Consider the following 20,786-nt stretch of genomic DNA (forward strand, 5'->3'; position numbering starts at 1 on the left):
TTTTTTTTTTTTTTTTTTTTACTTTTGAAGATGGTGAACAGTTTATATCAGCTTCAAATCCCTTTCCAAAAAAATATATAAAACCAGTTGTAAAAATAACTCATAACTTCAGCATGGACACTAAGTCCTTTTAGATTGACTTCATGGTTCCCTTCTTCAAAACCTGTCAAAACTCCTCCAACTTTATTAAATGTTCCTAAATTCAGGTGATATCTTCATCAATCTATATGGCTCACCTACAAGCCCCTCAAAGGTTCACATATGCAAAACACCTGCAATTGGTATTGTTTATCTCAGCACATTAGTGCATAAGATTTTGGTTTACATGAGCCATGTCTAGGTACCATTTCCCTGGTCACAACGTGGTGTTGGACATGGGTCAGGCCTTGGTCAACACAGCAGATTGGTTTCACTGACCCACTGCTGAGCAGTTACACACCTTGTAGGTGAGTTACTTACTCGCATTCATGCCTCTTTTTCCACAACCTATAAAGGATATCAAAAACCTTACCACCTGTTCAGGTGGGTTGGAGTATTCATATGTCACAGCACGTACAGATCCTCTGCAGGCTCTCTGGCAAAGTGTGAGAACTCTAGAAATATTCAGTTATTTTAAAACATCTCAGACTGCGAGGATTCCCTTTAGGTGTTTAATGAATAATCAAATAATCAAATTCAAATAGACTTTTTTCACCCAATTTTTCCCTCAGGAAAAGCTCCAGAAAGCTGCAGCAAAACTGAATGAACTCCACTTAGAATGTATGAATCAGAAGGCTTTCATGGCAACACAGATAACTGAGTGGCAGGTAAGAGTCTGAGGTCACCGGTCTCAAACTATTTTCATTTTAGTGCTTAAATGCAGAGAGTGACTGAACTAAAAGCACAGCAATGGTTTATTCTTACTGAACTTGACCAGAAAGATGAAATCCAAAGCAGCAACAGTTATCTTATGGTCTACTTATTTACTTCCATGAGAGTTCATCACCAAGGCCTTGAATCTTCCAGGACTAATTGGCTGGGTTTCCTGCTAACTCGCTTAAAAGAGGCAGAATTGTGGTAGCTATATAAGTAGACATAGCCTTAGCTTGATTTCACATGTTAACAACATCATCTGGTACGCAAGCTTATCTCCTTCTTGCATTTACAACAGTGCGTGATCTGGCTGTGGGCTTTATAGGTACAGAAACTGCCCTGGAGAACATTCAGAAAACAGGCTTTCTCCACGTTGAGATACATGAACCCAATAAAGGAAAGCGGCTTGTGGTATAAGAAGCATCATAGCTGTGGCAAGAACCTCAACACCTGTAGGCTGAAGGTTTTCAGACCATCTCCGTGGCTCTCCAGGCTCCACAGGATCAGAGAGACATTCCTTTGTGGAAATATCTTTGAAATCCATCAGGCCAGTGAGCCAGTCTGGTTCTTCCAGGGTTATTTCCCCCCTCTGCCTCCTTTGTGTGTGGAGGGTGAACCAGAGCTTCCAGAGGGTGCTCTTGTGTCCCTCATTTCTAGGGTCCTTGGCAGGGGAATAGAACATATATGGGAAAGCCTTCAATACAAGGGGAATGCTGCTTCAGTCTCTATTAGGTTCGGGCATTCTATACATAGCAATGATTAGGGTGACGCTCAGCTGTTAACCACAGCACAAGGCTGCTATGCTGAGGCCTTCCCCCATCAAGGATCAAGGACTTTCCTTCCAGCCTGGGTGCTTAAAAGACAGAAATTTTCCAGGTGACTTTAGAGAAGTCAGAGCCAGTCTTTCCACATCTGAAGGGCCAGCAGGGAGCTTGCTACTTTCTAAAATCTTGAGCAACCTGTGGGAAAATTATATCACAGTATCCAATCATGCATTCATTATCTATGTGTGGTAAAATAGACACAATGTGAAATTTGTGATTTTCTCAATTTTTAAGTGTGCAGTTCAGTGGTATTAAGTACTTTCCTACTGTTTTGAAGCCATCACCCTATCCATCTCAGAACTTCTTTATCTTCCAGCATGAAACTGTCCTCATTAACTAACTCCCACCACCTGGTAAGCACTAATCTGCTTTCTGTCTCTACAACTTTATTGTAGGTATCTGATTTAAATGTAATTTCTAATACTTAGTCTCTTCTTTCTGGCTTATTTCACTTAGCAGAATGTAAAGCTCTGATTCAAGCAAGGTTCATGCTTCTTATAGCATGGAGCAGATTTTTATTCTTTTTAAATAACTACTTGTGATGGATCTTCTCCATTTATGCTACATTTTGTTTATCCATTTATGTTGTTTGAATACTTATTTTCTTTATACTATTGATCAAACTTTCTTGGTTCTAGGATACAATAGAGATTCACAGACAAAAAATCATATCTGACTTTAAGAATCTCCATACTTTTCTGCATGAGGAGGAGAAGTCTTTTCTTTGGAGGCTGGAAAAAGAAGAAGAGAAGATGCTGGTGAAACTAAGGGAGAGTAAGGCAAAGCTGGAGCAGAAGAGCGATGAACTTGAGGACCATAAGGTTGAGCTGGAGGCAAAATGTCAGGGCTCAGACCAGAACCTGCTGCAGGTGAGGCTGTAGACTTGGAGAAGGAAAAGAGGATTCTGATACTGAGCTGTTGGGAAGAGAATGGTCAGGAAGCACGGGAAGATGGGCAAGGCCTGTTTCCACTCCAATGTGCATAGTAGTGTGGGGAATTTAGGTAATTATTCTTCTATAGTTTCATCAATATCATCAGGGGAGCTCCATTAGTCTATGGGATTCCTTTATGTGAAATATAAAAGCTCACTTCCCCGTGGTATGGTAGTAATCCTAGCTAGTGGGGGAGGCTCAGGGAGGAGCATTGCAAATGTGAGACTATCCTGAGTGTTGTGGTGAGACTTAATATGGAATAAAAATTTAGAAATATGTACTAAAGTTGTTGGTCAGTGGTGAAGAACTTGCTTACCATGGGGAAAGCTCTGGGTTGAATCCCCAGCAGTGTGGAAAAAAAAGAAAAATTCCCTCTCTAATGGATAGCTTATGTCATCATTTCCCCTTGGCCCATGTACACAGACCCTGTCTCCTTTTCTCTCTCCTAAAATACTGCTCCAGATGACAGATGGTGACAGTGGAGAAGCCCAAAGAGAGACAAATTTTTCCCTGATTTGTGGTACCCAAATCAGTGCTTGTTCCAGAACCCCTGTGGGGTTTCTTACAGCTGCATAAGAGATGCACCCATTAAGATAAACCCCTGCAGTTGTTAATTCTAGCTCCCTCTAGTGGAACTGGAGGTCACACTCTACTTGAAGGGGTAGTACATCTGCTCCACCACCCAGGGATACCAGCTGCCACTGCTTTGGTGGTTTAGTCTCAGTAGCTGTGTATGCAGCTTCCATAGAGGACTTTGGTGACAAGTGATCTCTACATGAGCGCACTCTACAGGATATGAGGTCTCTGAGATCTAGTCTTGCCAGAGGGAGGTTGTGCAAATCTGCCCATGTCCCCAGCAGCCACAGGTTGATACCACTCTGACCATTACTATTCCCCACAGGCTTCCCCAGGCACATCACAGTCCCCTGCTGAGTGGGCAGAGGCCGGGTGGGATCGTTGCTCCTGACTCTGCAGCAGTGTCACAGGCTGGGTCCCTCTTTCCTTCTTGGGGAGCTGTGTTTACAGACAGTGTCTCCCGTGCCACAGCCCATGGAATCCTGATGCTAACACATTTGCTTTTTGTTCCTTACAGGATGTGAAAGGCACCTTGAGCAGGTGAGTCCCATGTGATCGCAGGAAGGGAGGGTCTGGGAGGACAGAACTGAATGAAGAAGAGCACTGAGGAGTCTCTGCCTCTGCTTCTTCCAGGACTAGTTTTGTAAAGCTGGAAACATCTGAAGCCTTTCCTTTGGTGATTCAGACTGTGTGTGATGTTGCTGAGCTTTACTTGGATGTGAAGAAAATATTAAGACGTTATCAAGGTATTTGAGTGTAGGACTCTCTCAGTGCTGTCAGATTGTGAAGTTATATTCAGCAAAGCTATCATACTGTCCTTGTCCTGTGTGCTCAGATGCTGAATATGTACTGCATCCCGATCACCTGTCGGACCTTCCAGTTCCTGCTGTCTACTGTGATGACAGCAACTGCCATCACTCACTTCCCATATCTGAGAAATGAGTATATTCATTTCAGTTTTCATTTCATGGAGTTTTGCTGAAAATGCGCTCCATTCACATGTCTGGAAGGTGCTGACCCCCAGGGTGTGGTATTAGATGTGACTGGAATGATTCTTGTGAATATTCCAAATTCTTAGAGCATGGCAAGCAGGGTGGGTGAGTAGTATAGACTAGGTTTGAATAGTTTTAGGAACGTGACTCATGTAACAAAATTAAATTTAGAACCATGAATGGAAATAAGAATTAGTGCTACATGCTTGGGTCTTCTGCTCCTTCTTTTTTGTTAAACGCTGGTCTCTATAGTTGCAAAAGTTCATATCCATAATCACAAAATTGACACAAAAGCTTTGGAAATTTTAACATTCATTTGGCTGCAAAATTGGGTTTAACTTGAAATGATCTGGTGACTGCATGAGTTATCTATTGCTTACAACAAACTACTAAAAGTATGTGAAACAGTGCAAATATGTGTCACAGACTTTATGAGTCATGAGTCTTGGCACAGCTTGGGGTTCCTTTCTGAAGGGTCTCAGGAGGATTCAGTGAAGGTGTGGCCAGGCTATGTTCCCATCTGGACACTTGTCTAAGGAAGGTACTCGCCCTTGCTCTCTCACTTGCTGGCAGGATTCATTTCCCTTGTGTTGCAGTATATAAGGCTCTGGCTTCTTGCTGGCTGTGGCTGGAGGCTGCCTCAGCTCCACAGGCCTCCTATCAGCCCCTTACACATGAGCATCACACATGGTCAATTACTTTTTTAGCATGAAGTCAGGAGAAAGATTCTCCATAGCAAATCTGCTGGCAAGATGGAGTAGAAATGACAAATCCAAAGCACAGAAATTATATTCCCCCATCTTACTTTATTCTGCTGGTCAGAAGCAATTCTCAGGCCCTGCTCACACTTAAGAAATTGTACAGGTAAGAGGGTGGCTCCAGGGATAGGCCCCTCTCACCTTGAGTCTATCTGCCCCAGGTTACTCATCTGAACTGTGCTGATACGAGGCCATTTGAAATCCTTTATTCTACTTATTTTGAATACACTTTTGCTTCAGAAATATTGATGCCTTTGGTCACAGGATTCTGCCTTAGACCTTGTAAAGAAAACATGTAATTTAGTGAATAAGACCTTGAGAGAAAGTGCTGATATTTGGGATTTATATACTAAGGTTACTAGATCCTATGGATCAAGAGATTATACCTCTTCAGTTGAAAAACAAGAGCACAATTGCTGTTCCACCCCCCTGTTTTTCTGTGTATAATTTATAATGTTTGCCTAATATATTTGAAATGGTACCAACTATGCTCTTAATTTCAGTGTCTCCCATTTTACCAGTGAAGTTGAGGTTTTTTTTTGTTTGTTTGTTTTGTTTTGTATTGTGTATCTATCAGCCCTTCAAATACTCTGGTTTATCTGTGATTATCTGTGATTTAAGAATTTTTATTTGGGGGCTGGGGATATAGCACAGCACCTTGCTTGGCAAGCGCAAGGTCCTGAGTTTGATTCCTGATTAAAAATTTTTTTTTCTTTATTTGGTTCTATCATTTTTAATTTCTGGGAACTTATTGTTGCTAATATGGTCTTCTGCTTTGTAAATATCATTTTACACTTTAATTCTGCTTTTTGATAGAGTGTCAAATCCAGGAAGTTGGTGACTTTTGAATGGAAAGAGCACAGTCCTCATTAGGTATTGAATTTCATCCATGAATTAGATTCATTCAGGGAGAGAGCCCTGTAGTTTCTTCCTATAATCTCACAATGCAGGGATTTGACAATTTACTTTCCAATGTTAAACTCCAGTTGTGTTCTCAGGATAAACAAATTGTATACCTATGTATTACATATCTATATCATAGATATATATCATATCTATATGTATCTATATCTATATCATATTTATACATATCTATATCATAGATATATCTATATCTATATCATATCTATACCTATATCTATATATCAAACAAATTTGATAGCATAGTTTAAAGATAATATCCAAGTCATCATTGTACATGAATCATGTGGTCAGATAAGAGCTGATTACCTAGAGTAGTTGACATAAATTTAACTACTGTACATGTAACCCATGGCACAAAGAGGAACTCTGACATTATGAAAGTAGGTAAAAATAATTTAACTGCCAGTTGTGGTCTAAGAGCATTAGGATCGCATATGTGATGTGGGAGGCACTTGCTAAGTAGGTGGGGAAGGTTTTCTTATGCATCACACCTGCTGATGTGGAAAGTGAGTTCCTATATTTTAGTAAGTTCTATAAACAGAGTCTTGCTTCCTTACCATAGTCACTGCTCTGCCAGTGCTGTTGAGATACATTTTATGTTTGCCCTACAGCTTGATTTTGTCTGGTTGATAATAAAACCATGCCTCAACTCATTGTATTTACATCTGAAGAGAGAGAAACCTATACCTCTAATACCATGTAACATACATAGACACAAAGCTTAATCCATGTATATAAAATATATAGGTTGCATGTTTTTAATTTAATGTATTTTAGACTATGTATTGTAAAGAACATAAAATGTATTAGTATATAGAGGACTGGCTTCTAATTTATATATTATAAAATATGTAGCAGGTATGCCTTGTTATTATAAATATTTTGAATAATGAAAATGTATATGAACATAACATTTGGTTTGTTGTTTATATTGTTTTTACATAATTTCTTCCTACATGTCTATCTAGCTATAAAATGGAGGTGGGGAAGGGCTCTCTGCAGCTCCACTGTTCGATGACCCTAGAGGCTGTCAGGAGAGAAAAGGGGTTTTGGACAGGATGGGAACCATGTTCTTCTTAGTTCTGGTACTTGGCAACTCTGAATGACTAAGTGATGATAAAGTTGATGGAAAAGTAGGAAATGACTGTGTCCCAGGAATTCTACTAACAATAGGCAAAAAGTAACCCACTGGATTCTTCACAGCACTCTCTACAGTAGATATTAAGGTTTTTATTTTATGGGAGTGGCTAACATAACTAGTAAAAAGTAATTATTGGATTTGAATACAGGTTGGTTTTATTTAAAATAGTGTTCTGAGTATAAAAAGAAATGTTTGGTTTTATTTGTGTTGCAGTCAGTGTGACTCTGGATCCAAATACAGCTCATCCTGCCCTAAACCTGTCTGAGGATCAGAGACAAGTGTCTCGTGGATGCAGCCAGCAGAATCTTGAAATTTCTTCCAGGAGGTTTACAGCCTTCCCCTGTGTCCTGGGCTATGAGGGCTTCACCTCAGGAAAACACTACTTCGAAGTGGATGTTGGAGAAGGAACAGCTTGGGATGTGGGAGTCTGTATGGAAAATGTGCAGAGAGGCCTTGGCATGAAGCAGGAGCCTGAGCTTGGATTCTGGGCCATCCGACTGTGCCCAGAGAATGGCTATGTAGCACTGACCTCTCCGCGCACTGTCCTTGAGCTGCGTGAGCGACCCCTGCTGGTGGGGATTGTTCTGAGCTATGAGGCTGGAGCCGTGTCCTTTTACAACATGACCGCTGGCTCCCACATCTTCACCTTCCCCAAGGCTTCCTTCTCTGATACTCTGCGGCCTTATTTCCAGGTTTATCAGCATTCTCCTTTGTTCTTGCCTCCATGTGGTGAGTAGAGAAAGGAGCAAAGTCTCCTTGGCTTGAAAATATGGGAATCCCATAAGGGCAAAATTTGGCCAATTTTCTTCATTGCTATTTCTACAGCATCTAGAATGGTGCAGGGCTTTAGGAGGATATTTAATAAATCTCTATTGAATTAATGGATCTAAGGCTGTAAAGATACCATAGACAGTCTAAGAAAAGGGAAAGCAAGATATGTGATGATTGCTTATTGTGCTCTGTACCCTCTTCAGTGCACTTGATTTCCAGTGCTGATTGGTTGATGAGCAGTTAACCCCAGGGTCAAAAAGTCTCCTTTCCCCACTTTGTTTGAGCCATTTGTGTTCCTCTGTGGGAGATGAAAAAGGTTTCCAATTGTCTGCTTGTTGCAAAAGAGAGTACAGAAATCAAAATAGCAGTGACTATTCCAACCACTGACATATTGATTAGAACTGCAGTCCTAGACATGGCCAGCCTGAGAGTTTGCCTTGGGAATCAGCAAGCAAAGGTTTGAGAAAGCTGAGGTTGTCTTCAACTGGAAAAGGGAGTCTGAGTAAAAGATGAATCTCAATGGAAAGTTCTCGAAGAGACAGGGATCAGTCTTCTCCGGACCATGCTAGAGCCAGCTACCTTGAAATAGTTTTAAATTATGGTCAATAGTTATTTTTTGAATAACTGTTGATAGTCTGTATTATATTTCAGATATGATCAAACAGCTCTTAACATATGGGATTTTTAGGAAAAGTAAGTTCCAGTCAGTTTTATACAGTCATACCTGAGTGGGCAAATGGCATGTCCAGAGTGAAATTAGTCAAATCACAAACAACTGTAAATTTGGTGAGCAAAGTGGCAAAACCACTAAATGTGATGATAATTTGTAGCTGATACACAAATTGATATTTGCTGATGTTGAAGGCCTCTGACATCCTGTGTCTACAAATGGGGGAAATGTAGCCAGAGGCACTTTGAATGTTAGAGGTGTTCTGTGTCCTCCATCTCTGCCTAAGGAGACCTTGAAGAGGTCAGACCATCTGCCCAAGCTCCCAGTGTCCCAAGTTCTTCTGGTCAGGCCATGGGGCCTGAGTTGTCATGAGCTGGTGAAGGATTCCAGAATATGGCACTCTAAAAGGTGCCATACAGCCTGGGATTATTTGAGCTAAAAACAGTTGAGAAAAACAGATTTAATGAAAGCTCCCTACTCTCCCCCCTCTTAGCCTGAATGCAGGACCTAAATTTGTAAAGGTGTCTACCTCTTTCAATCTCTAGCAAGGACAGAAGTTAATTATCAAAGACTCCTACTTTAGCATAAGTACCAGAAGAAACATCACAACAAATCTTGTAAGAACTAGGCTTTCTGTGCCAGTAGATTTCCTGTATATTTGCTGTCTCGGTTACTTTTCTCTCATTGCTGGGACAAAATACCTGACGCCCAAAATTAAGGAAGGAAAGGCTTATTTTGCTTACAGTTTGTGGAGGTTTCAGTCCGTACTTGGCAGATTATAAGGCAGAGTGGCACATGGCAGAGAGCTACAGCTCAGGGCGGCAGAACACAGCAAAAGCAACAAGCACTGAAAGGGAGGAATGGCCTCAAGCACTCTTTTCCTCTCCCTTACATATGCAAACTATCCACCCCAGGGTGGGTGTAGCTCTCACACCTCAATCAACTCTATAAGCCTGTCCCATGGCCACATGAGGCTTTGGGGGGACACACAGACAAACCATAACATTTGCCTTCCCACAACTTGTCACCTTAAAAATTCAATATCCTCATTTTTTCCATGCAAGTCAGCCAACAATTTATTGCTTTTTTGTTAAAATGCTCAAAGTCCAAGTTTTAATTACTCCTTTACATTACTTATTTCTTTCTTATTCCCCTAGTCTGTATTGTGCACACATGATGCACATGTTAAAAAGTTCCTGTTTTCTTTTCTCTTGTGAATGCAGGTTATGTTAGTCTAGTTTATAGGACCCACTCATTTGTTCTCTGACAGCAGACCTCTAGCCCTCTAGCACCTATGGAATAACCGAAAAGTTCACCTTTGTGCAGGACTCAGGAAGGTATGCTATGGTTGTCACTAAGTTCTCTACTTCTTGGTCTTGTGAAAAATAGAAAGAAAAGTGTGATGAGAGCAACACTGAAAAAGCTTTTCCAAAAGCAGGGATTTTGTAGAATTCCTCCTGCTGCCCCCTACATCCTTTGCCAGCGTCATTGGAACAATAGTGTCCACAAATGGACCTTGAAATTCCTTGTTCCCTAAAGGGGTGCCAGTCACATGCTGCTCGCTTGTGAAAATTTCAGCCTGAGTGCTGATAATCACATGTTTGCGCTGCCAACCACCCAGGTACCACATATCTCAAGTGTCCATGGTGGGGTGTGGCCAATCCAGCCCAATTGCTTAGCATCCACAGCCCATGTTGACACTCTAGAGCACCTTAGGCTCATTAATGAAAAACCAACAAAAACAAAACGTCCCACAGCCACCAGTACCATGAGAGATTTGACCATGCCCTTATTAGGGAGGGCAAGAGATGGCATCTGATTCCCAGAAATCTCTCCTTCTGTTGCAACTCTGAGCATAACTTGTAAACCATACCCCTCCCGAGTCCCAGTGACAATAGATACTGCAGACCTGCTGGGTAGAAGGTGCCGTTAGAGAGTCAGCTCCCCTTCTCTATTCATGAGCTAGCAAGTGAAAATTTCCTGCCTGCTCCCAGAACTGTTTGCTTATTTGCTGAGGGTATGGAGTAGCCAAAGAAACTGCTGTTCAGTAAACAGGAGTTACATGGTACCCTGTGCCCAGAAGCTTGTGATGGGCATTAAGAAATGAGAGCACTCTTGTTCTGTGGAACTCTGCCTTCTTTTTATATATTAATTTCTTTATTTTCTATTAGACATGCATTCCATGTTCCTTGTCAACATTCAGTAGCCTATAAGAGCCCCCACTTTTCCTGTCTGGTGACACTGTTTCAGAATTATTTGAGCCTGTGTGATCTGAGTTTCAGTTCACTGGGCTACGGTGCATTATGGGAAGAAAAATAGGATTTGCTTATCCACCACAGTAAATATTTGAGGGAATAATGGGTTAAGTTTGTCTCTTTGGGCCATCATTACTCTAAAAATATAAGAACTCGATTTCAGATATGAGAAAGAAGTGCTGTCACTAGTGTATGGGACTCACCCCAGACTAGAGGATTGGGACCCATGCAACCCCTTGGGTTCTCTAGAGAGTGCCTCTGTGACCTACTGAGGCCTTGCTCCAAAAAGATTAAAAGGAATTTGGTTGCGGAGGTGCAGCAGGATACTGATGTCTTGCAGTTCTGGAGTGATACTGAGGGGTTTGACCCAGGCTTTCACCAGGGTCAGTTCCTTGGTATTGCTCAAGACCTCCCCTACTCTAGGCGAGATCCAAGAATGACATCAGTCTGTCCCCTTTCCCATGCTCCCTGTCCTTATGGGGTCCTACCTGTGTTTAAGGGGCCTCCCCTTAGGCTGGATCAAGCCTGATATGAGGAGCCACCTGGACTTCGGATGTCCCAAGGTGGAGCAGGGCGGGATGTAGGACCCTTGGGGCTCCCTGAACCATGCCATCCCCTTTCCTACAGGTTCCTCCACCTGGGGAGGACCCAGCCCTGAGTTTGGTCTGCACATGAAATGACTCTCAAAAGCAAATACAGGGATTTAAGATACCCTTCCCTTGCCATTGTCACACATCAGAGGCAGCAGGTTAAAGTTCTAAAAGAATAAAGTCAAGAACAAGAGTTTGTTTCTTACAAACCTGTTCATTGATTTGTCTCTTCTAACAGCTCCTTCTTATTTATTTTTCTTTGGGTGGTTTCTGTTGGTACTCAGGGAAGAAAGAGAGAGCCCAAGCAGAGGATTCCCGGAGTTCCTGCACAGGGTCCCATGACGTGAAGGCCTGGAGGGCAGGACACCACCCGAATCCCACTGCTGGACCCTGGGGACAGCAAAGGCTTTTCTCAGACTCCAGTGCTGGAGAAGATGACAGCCTGCAACCGCCCAAGCGCCAAAAGACCTTACCTGATGCCCTAACCCTGCCCTACCCAGCCCACATCCAGCCCTAAACCAGCCCTGTCCATCTCCATGGTCACTGAGGCCCCTCACCTACATACGACTTGCTTCATACCGTTGCAGAGTAGCTGATTGTCCCTGGTGACCCTGACTTCTTTCCTGATGGGTCTCTATAAGGGCCTGAGGTCAGGCGACTGGCCAGGCTGCTGTCTTATAGGGACAAAACCTTCCCTGTGGAAGACTCTAACTGGGGAAGCACAAGAATAATGTGATGAAACTATGCACACTTAGCCTGCTCACTTCTAAAGGTTGATATGTGACTGCATTTGCTCCAGATATTGTTTACAGATTTAAAATGTGACAAGGGACACCCAAGGAAGAATATGTCCCCACACCCTCAGATGGTCTGAAGAATGTTTGTATTCTCTCAATGCCTGTTCTTAATAGAAATATAAAAAAGGTTGCCCACATGTTAAATACAAGATCACATGATTTAAGTGGTTGGTCAAAGAAAGACAAGTCAGTATCTATCCATTGCGGTCTCCTTGGCTTTTGTACGTCACCTCTTCTAACTGGTTTCATCTCAGCTCTGTAGATTCCTGCACCAGAGCCCATGATGTAGAGTGAGGCCCTGTGGAGCCCACAGCACACACCACAGTGCAAGATTCGCTGCTCTACGGAAGGACACACATGTGTGCTGCACAGTGTAGACTGCAGAGCTGCCAGCTCCCCACTTGGCTCCTAGACTGGGAATTTTTAAGACCTTCCCACGTGGCTGTGTCTCCCTTATCCGAAGTCTAACAGCCCCCAAGTGCTCCTCTGGGGTGTGCTTTCCTCCATGGGGTATCCCCAATTCCAAAACCAACTAACTAAGCTTCTCTTAGATAAGCTTGAGAATGGTAGATCCCAGTTTTGTCGTCTTCCACATCCTCAACCACCAACAGCGCTGTCTCACAGTTTGATCAGTGCTGCCACTTGGGAGTGAAGCGCTAAGTGACTGCTGCTGTGTTTGTCCAGCAGCTTCTGTTATTATGAGTTGTAAATCTCTTTGCATAATTGTTAAGCATTTCAATTTCTTCATCTATCGTCTGCCAGATGATATATGTCATCATTTTTTTCTTCGTCTTCTATATTTTCTTACCAAATTTCACATGTAACAGTCTGGATATCAATCATTCATTGTATTTCAATATTTTAAGTATTTTCACACAAGTATGTTTGTGTTTTTATAGATCATTGACTAATTGTGAAAATTTTCATTTAATGTAATAAAATCATCAATTTCTCCCTTCTGACGTGCTTATGAGATTTATTTCAAGAAATTCCTTTTTACTTCTAGTTTGCAAACACCCTTTTTTATTATATTATAGATTCAAGAATCTACCTTACATGTTAGGCATCTGCTGCATTAGGTCCCCACTTTTGTTCAGGACTAAGAATACATTTTGATAGAACAGACTAAAAGGAAAAAACATAGGCAAGAGAAGATTTTTTTTTTTCTCTTCCATCTGAAGGTACAGTGGGTCAAGTTTAGTGTCTGTCACCCAGGAAGGGATCTTTCCTGGCCATTTGCTCTCTGTCCCTCCTCATTGGAGTGTACTGTCTCCATGTCACATGTTCAGCCATTGGAGTCTGTCTCAAATTCTCAATTATGATTCCATGTTGCCTTTGTCCCTTTATTGCTATGACATTGTCATCTGAAAGAGCTGATCTCCTTACTTGTACTTTAGCAAGATTTTGTCATGTGTGGGCCTTTTTATTCTATACAAACTAGATTTTTTACTACAGAACTGATTTTTTTTGGATAGTATTAAGTACAGGTTTTCATGTTCTAGTACCCTCTTCACCCATTTATTTTTTAGTTGGTCATTTTTTACCAAAGAGCTATCTTGCTAATTTTGAAAGAATGGGCTTTATTTTTAGAAATCTCTTTCAATTCTTGTTTGTCTTATTCCTAACTTTTATTTTAAATATTATCACTTCTTTCCTATTTGTTTTGTATATTTTTCATCTTCTTAAATGGTTTATTTTCCAAATTTTAAGTTTTCATGTTTCCTAAATGATATGACATTGTGTAATGTGGTTATCAGGCAATGTTTTAAGAAGTGTTAGTGAATTACATTTAATGTAACCCTCATAAGGGATGTATTTTAAAGTCAATTTTGCTTTCATTAGCTGCTATTAAATGCCCAGTCTTCTTCATCAGTCATTTCATTATAATGTTTTCATGTGTGCTGAGACAGGGCTAGTTGAAAGGACACCTGAAGGAGACTCAAGTGCTATGTGGGGTTGACTCTTCCCACAGAGAATATTCCGTCATAGAATCTTTCAAGTTTGCAATGTGCTTTTTCCCAGTCAATAATAATTCTGTCTTAAGTAGTGACCGTTTTGTACTATGGATTGGCAATGGAGACCAACTGAGTGACGGAGGACATGTTTCATGACTGCACAGTCTTTTCTCTCCAGCACACTGAGTGAAGTTATGGCTCCCAAGGCCACAGGCACCTACAACAAGGGCACTCATTGCTGAGACATTAGGCACTTCCGTGTCTTGCTTGGATGGATGAGTTTACCTATTGAAAAGTATAGGAGTCCCACAGAGTGAACATGAAGAGGAAAAGGAGACCCAGCACAGGACGGAGAGGAGTGGGAGGCTGGCTTAGAGGATGTTGTGACACCAAGAGCACACGGGCTGCTTTCCCTTTCCACCCCATCAGAACTGTGAGAAAACAACAAGTCACCTAGAAGGAACTAAAAATACCACAGGGCAGGAGGCTTGTGGACTCCAGGAGGGTTGAGGACAGAAGAGAAAGATCTCTCTTCAGAGCTGTGAGCTGGCCCTCTGCAGGCCTCCTGCTCCTCCACCCCCTATGGTCAGTCACAGCGAGTTTCCTGGGTTATTTTTGTGTCCCTCATGTTTTCTATTTATTTTCTATTTGTTAAAAATTTTAAATTTTATTAGTAAATGTTTGCAGTACATAATGATCTTGCTAGTGGGGAGCTGGTACATTTATTAATATGTGCTGCTTTTTCAAAAAGAATTCCCATGACTTTACTTTTGCTTAGTTTTATTAAAAATAGGTATGTCTAAAGCTTTCAATTCCTTTAACGAGAAAAAAATGGGACATCTCATAAAAATCAAATAATCAGTGGTGAAGTGTCTTAACTTGAAAAGATTGAGATCAAGTTACTACCAAATGAAAGAACACCAGTCACAGCTTCCTGGTTCTTGACTATGGAAGTGAACAATAGGATCAACTGGGGCAAAAGTAAAAAACTGCATGGAAGCTGTGCTAGGTGCTTCAACTACTTGAGTTCCAGTGGTAGATGGATCAACTAAGACACCAGCATAGCAGCATCTCCTTAAGCAACACAGAAGTTCCTGAAAAGTTGGCGTTAATGAAGCAACTACAAACAGAATAAGAGACCTGGCATCTGAACAATACTGTGGTAAGTTCTTTTGTGAACACCCACTTCCACATCAATGAACCCAGATATTTTCTTTGTCTAAGTGAAGTAGATCCAGCTGCTACCTCTCTGAACTGAAGCGCTAGCACATTCATGTAACAGTGCTCTAACAGGGCACAATTTCCAAGTGTGCATTTCTGTTAAGTAAGAGGAATAAAGAAGAAAGTCAGGCAGGGAACCAGCTGCATCTAGAAAGGCAGAAACAGCGGTTGGATTTTCATCTTTAACAATAATTTCAATCCAATAAACAATTTGGAGAAGCTGTATGGTGGGAAGCAAACCTTAGCATTTCCCACACTGAGTGTACTAACAACACTTAGGAAACAAAGAATAAGTAGTTCTCTAAGAACTTGATTTCCTTTTAAAAAATTACACTTTCTAGGACTTGAAAAATGGGCCTGAAAAGTGGCCTAGCATTGTCCAATTCTGATTCCTACCCAGTCCCCCCCCCATTCAAAACCTGCTGTGGGTTCATATCAAATCATAGCAGTACCATGATTTTTCAGATGGAAACAGTGTTACTGAAGAGTTCATATTAGATGACAAAATAAGGGTAACTCTGATCATCCTAAAGGACAAAAATGTGAGGGTCAAAGAAATTATCAAGAGTCACACAGGTCACTGAGGATGCCAGGATTGACTGGAGGGGACTTCTCAAACCACGACTGCCCATTGTGCACCTGTCTGTCAGCCGTTAGGCCCCAAACCAAAAATAGATGGCTTCAGAGGACTTCTTAGAACTTATGAGAGCAGAGGACTTCTTAGAACTTCCTTCCTTTGAAAAATAACTGCCTTGTCCAAACATGGTAGCACACTTTTCACAGGTTGAAAGAGTCAAAGCTGTGGGGCTGATTCCATTACCAGATCCTGGATTGTTCCATGAAACAAATGTGTCTTGCTTCTTATACTGTCACAGAACATTTTCCTGTTCATATGTTCCTTTCTCCTATTATATTTCTCCTCAAGAGACTGGTTTTCAACTCTCAATATTAGAAAAATTACATTTATACTCAAGCTTAGATTTATAAAAAAAAATTGCAAAGGATGTGGTAAATTTTGCCCTCTGCAGAAACAGGCACTTGAATACCATCCTGAGATGGATGCATATAAGCCCAAGTTTCAGGATAAAACTTTCCTGAGGTGGCACTATCTGCACAGATGACTTGTGATGCTAAAGTTGCTTAAAGAGCTGTAGGAGCCTGAATGGGGACATAAGGCAGACAAGGAAATGTCTCCATTTTATTTCTCACTTTAAGAATGAGTTGTGAAGTATGTAGCTGTCGTTCCACACCGTCAATTGGACCTCTTTCAGACTCCAAGAGCTGCTTTCTTCAGTCAGTCAAGTCATAGGCTCAGGACACGCTCCATCCAATGTGTTCTTCACAAAAGGATTCCCAAACTGTATGGTACTTAGAGCTGACATTGTTGGAGGGTGGTGTGGACAAGACTTCATAGTTGATCCCATTCAAGTGCTTTATGCACATTCATGACATTTGACTCTGCCCAAAATTCTTGTCTTCTATCCTGCATTCCCATCCAATCATTTTCTGGATTATAATAAAATCTTTCCATGTACTCCTGAGCATCATTGGATACACTCTGCCACTTTGGAAGAGTTGTTCTCTTGATTTGCCAATGGTACAGCAAGACCTTGAGATACTTTAAACAATGCCTGCCACAAACACAAGTGCCTTGAGTACATCAGAGAGAGTCCACACACATTTCAATTTCACTTTCTTGGTGATCTGGTTTATCAGCTCAAATGAGAGCTCAAGAGAAGCCTCCTTACTTTTATCCTGGAAGAACTAGGTGCTTAATTTACACTGGTACTCGTAATGTACTGGATTGTAAAACTAGTGTCTTCAAAAATCCCTGGAACATAATTCAAGATTTTTCCATGCAATTAGGACTAGTAGGAGACAAAAGGGCAGTCTGGAAGGGCCCTTCTGTAGTGTCTGCCCCTGTGCCACTGATGGTCCTGGTGGAAAACTCTGATCCTGGATGGGAACTGCTCATCCTGGAGCATCAGTGGAGGAATGATGGGCTGCTTGGATTTTGCCATTTGCCATTTGTCTCATCAGGAAGTAGGACAGACATTCAGGTTTCTGCAGTGGGAGCACTGGACTGATTTCCTATAGGATCATGGAAACTGTTTTCATCTGCATTCTGATCTCTAGATGTAAAAACCTCAAGTGAGCCAGATACTAGCAAAATGTTTAATATTGGACTCAGAGACCTCAGAGTTCCCGTTCCCAACCCCTTCTTATCTTGATTTTCCTTAAAAAGGAAAAAAGCACAAATAGGCTTCAATGAGTTGATCTCCGAGAGCCTCATTTGACCTGAAGAGTCATCAGGAGAGGAGGGCTGCACTACACAGTCTGGCTCAGGTTCAGTGGTTTCTTTCTAGTTCCAAGGGGTGGGTTAGCTTCAAATGCTCCTCAGAGTCTAACACTGTTCAGTGGGAGGCTGAGAGAAATGGGGACAGGAGCCACATCACGGGTGGTCAGGCATCTAGTGAGGCAGCAGGCATTCAGCCCAGCCCTGTGCAGAAATCTAATATAAGCTAGCTCACTCCTGAAATGTGCTGCTTCAAGGACTGTTTTCCCTGTGTTTTCTCTCCCTTTCATTTTTTTTCCACATCATCATACTATTTACTGAAGTGGAAAGAGCTTGAAATTTTTCACTTCAGAGCTCCAGTCTGGTGAACTGAAATCACAGATCATAAAATGCTGCCTTTCACTTCCTAAATCGCAACTTATTCCAGTTATAGATTAGGGTGATTACATTAGAACTCTCTCCAAAAATGAACACATTCATCATGTGCTTTACAGAAACCAATTTGTTTACAAAGTCTTCACTGACTGTTACTTAACTTTCTCAGCCAAGAGACTTTCCCTTCAAAGGTATTTCTAGGAAAAATTTGTTTCTTTTTCTTTTAAAAACAGGGAAAACTGTAAAAAATGCAGGAAATTCAAATATGTAGTAGCAATTGCTTATTCAGAGTTACAACTGCTCATACCAAACCTTTCTAGGAAACGGGAAAATGTATCCAGTACAACTGAATCAACATACAATTTATTTTCTTATGGTAACATATTTTTAAATTGAGCTTTTTAAATGTACATTTAACTACAAAAGTAAGATTAAATAGGTACTTACAAAATATATTTACCCTGAAATGGTTAAGTGTATAAAATCTTGATGCCCACGTCAACAGTGCATTACATTAAACACATTATTTAACAGTCATCTTCTTTCCATTAATAACGTTGTTATGGTTTATGTCTGTGTGTCCCCTCCAAAGCCTCATGCGACCATGGGGCAGGCTATTAGAGTTGAATGATTGTGGGTATGAGAGCTACCCCCACCCTGGTGGACAGTTTGCATATGTAAGGGAGAGGAAAAGGGTGCTTGAGGCCATTCCTCCCCATTCTTCCCTAGTGTGTCCTGGTTGTTGCTTTGCTGTGTCTGTTGCCATGAGCTGCAGCCCTCTGCCATGTGCCACTCTGCCTTGTAATCTGCCAAGTAAGGACTGAAACCTCCACAAACTGTAAGCGAAATAAACCTTTCCTTCCTTAATTTTGGGCATCAGGTATTTTGTCCCAGCAACAAGAGAAAAGTAACCAAGACAAACTTAGATAAAACCACAATATTTATTGCTTATATCAAATGCAGGTTAAGATCCAGATAGCATTCAAAAGCGAGTCCTTGCAATAAAGGATTTCTCATTGTTGGTCAGGTGAGATACCACGCTGGACATGTGTGAACACAGCTGTGTGGTGTACCAGTTTTTAACAAACACAAATGTCTTTATTTGAGACAGCGATTTACAGTTTGGCTTTCAGAGGAACCTGCAGTGGTGAGTCCTGAGGTGTTGGGCTCTCTGGTGAGGTTGAGCTGACTGCACCATGCGGGTCTGGGGTCAGCGTCTGCTGAGGACATACTGCTGAAAGAATGGTGTCCAGCTAACCAAAGCGCCAACCACAATGACTGACATAACCCTGATGTTAGTGAGAACAGGTTGCCAATATAACCACCTTTTTCTTTTTTGTTCAGTCTCATTTAGCCTCTGTTTCATCTGCTGCACCTTCTGAACCATGGCTGCCTTTCTGCCCTCTCGAATGTGTTTCTGTACAACACTCTCGTTGCTTCCCTCCACGGGGTCCTGTGTCTTAGAGGACAGCCCCGTGCACCTCTCCCTAGGCAGCTGCTCCTCCTCAGGACCTATTCTGTTCCCACTGTATTTCTCAGTCATGACTCTGCTTGGTGAATGATCCAAAGCAGGAGATAAGTCTCCCTTAGAGAGCTCTTTCCACTGTTTCTGAATATTTGAATCTCCTTTTATACATTTTGCTCCTTCTATTATGGCCATGTAAGACAATCTGAGTTGATCTGGAGTAAGAATCACTCCCATTCAATATTTTTGCATATTCAGTAACACTTGTTTAATGTTAATGTCATTTCCTTTTTCCACCAGAACAAGACAGGTGTCCACCAGAGAGAAAGTGCCAGAGTGCCCAATGCCTGCAATGCAGTGGACGACCACAGGCCCATGGTCAGGGTCCAAGGAGCCAGATTCCCTCACTTTAAACAAGAAATTGAGAAACAAAGCTGGTGATTCAGGGACTCCAAAATCTGGCCAGGTAGTATAATAAAAGGGAGACATTGTTCTGGTTTCATCACTGTTGATATTTTCTAATTGTAGTAGATGTACTGTATAGTATGACTTCACATCTTCTGACAAGAGCTTTACTCTAAATCGTGTTTCTTTAAACACCATCTCCCTGTCATCTGTTGGCCAGTACTGTGCCCATGTAGCTGATTCTTTCTCCACAACTCGGTTTAGCATGACAACTGCTTTGGACTTTTGCTGCCAAACCATGAGCCAGAAATGACAACAGGTATTAGGAAGGGACCCTGTGTTAAGACATAACTCCTTTACACCTCTTCCATGTCAACTAAGCTGGCATTAATATAACCATTTTCAGTAGTTTGCAGTTTAACACAGCTCACATCTCTGTATCTGTTTCGATTTCTGTTTTCCGGAAACTTCGCCACTCTATGAGGATAGTCATGGGACTCATTCCGAATTTCCAGGTACAGCGGCTGCCAGCGATGCTGTGCATTCAGCTGGTCGAACTCCCGCTCCACGGTGGCGGGCATGGCACCGGAGAGAGCACAGCCTGCGCAGCCAAAGGGCTCAGGACCCTCGCTATCCCGCATGCTGGCGCTTCAGGCACTCTCTCCCTTTCAGGACAAGCTGAGCTCACTGCCTCCTTTCCTCATTGGCCCCGACTCTGTGCCCCGCCTCCCTCAGTAGTTTCTCTTTTCTCTCTCTGAGGTAACTGACTGCCTCAGCTCCAAGAAGTGGCAGGTTTGGAAGGAGTGTGAGTATATTCCTGAAAAGTGCAGGTCCGGGTCCTCTGGGCAGAGGCTGCAGTATGGGTGGGTGTCTGCGAGAGTTGGTGGGCGTGGAGAAAGTGTTTGCAGACAGCAGGGCCCTGGCCTCTTCCTCAGGAAATGCCAGAGAACCACAGCTCTCACAGTAAAGCTTCCTGGTTCTGGCGTA

General features: G+C 42.0%; 2 protein-coding genes and 2 pseudogenes across 3 annotated transcripts in view; 2 read left to right on the plus strand and 2 right to left on the minus strand.

The window, feature by feature from the left end:
- The window catches only part of LOC102023807 (E3 ubiquitin-protein ligase TRIM38-like), a 14,621-nt gene extending 1,641 nt beyond the window's left edge, over nt 1-12,980 (plus strand). Inside the window, exons 2-7 of one of the 2 annotated variants that reach the window (XM_013503772.1) lie at nt 711-806; nt 2,315-2,545; nt 3,702-3,724; nt 3,818-3,930; nt 7,213-7,728; nt 11,570-12,980. In XM_013503772.1, coding sequence (XP_013359226.1) covers nt 711-806; nt 2,315-2,545; nt 3,702-3,724; nt 3,818-3,930; nt 7,213-7,728; nt 11,570-11,802 — 1,212 coding nt within the window. In that variant the 3' untranslated portion in view covers nt 11,803-12,980. Of the gene's footprint in view, nt 1-710; nt 807-2,314; nt 2,546-3,701; nt 3,725-3,817; nt 3,931-7,212; nt 7,737-11,569 lie in introns of those variants that run through there. The other variant, XM_013503773.1, reaches the window with a different exon arrangement.
- A 3,408-nt stretch (nt 12,981-16,388) lies between these two features.
- LOC102005596 lies at nt 16,389-18,977 on the minus strand (annotated as a pseudogene).
- A 162-nt stretch (nt 18,978-19,139) lies between these two features.
- On the minus strand, nt 19,140-20,380 carry LOC102005936 (annotated as a pseudogene).
- Nucleotides 20,381-20,546: 166 nt separating this feature from the next.
- The window catches only part of LOC102023266 (E3 ubiquitin-protein ligase TRIM38-like), a gene marked incomplete in the record, with an annotated part of 11,174 nt that continues 10,934 nt past the window's right edge, over nt 20,547-20,786 (plus strand). The window contains 1 exon segment of the mRNA XM_005403317.2: nt 20,547-20,604.

This window comes from Chinchilla lanigera, unplaced genomic scaffold (genome assembly GCF_000276665.1).
Source record: "Chinchilla lanigera isolate Chin_1 unplaced genomic scaffold, ChiLan1.0 scaffold00082, whole genome shotgun sequence".
Classification (NCBI taxonomy): domain Eukaryota; kingdom Metazoa; phylum Chordata; class Mammalia; order Rodentia; family Chinchillidae; genus Chinchilla; species Chinchilla lanigera.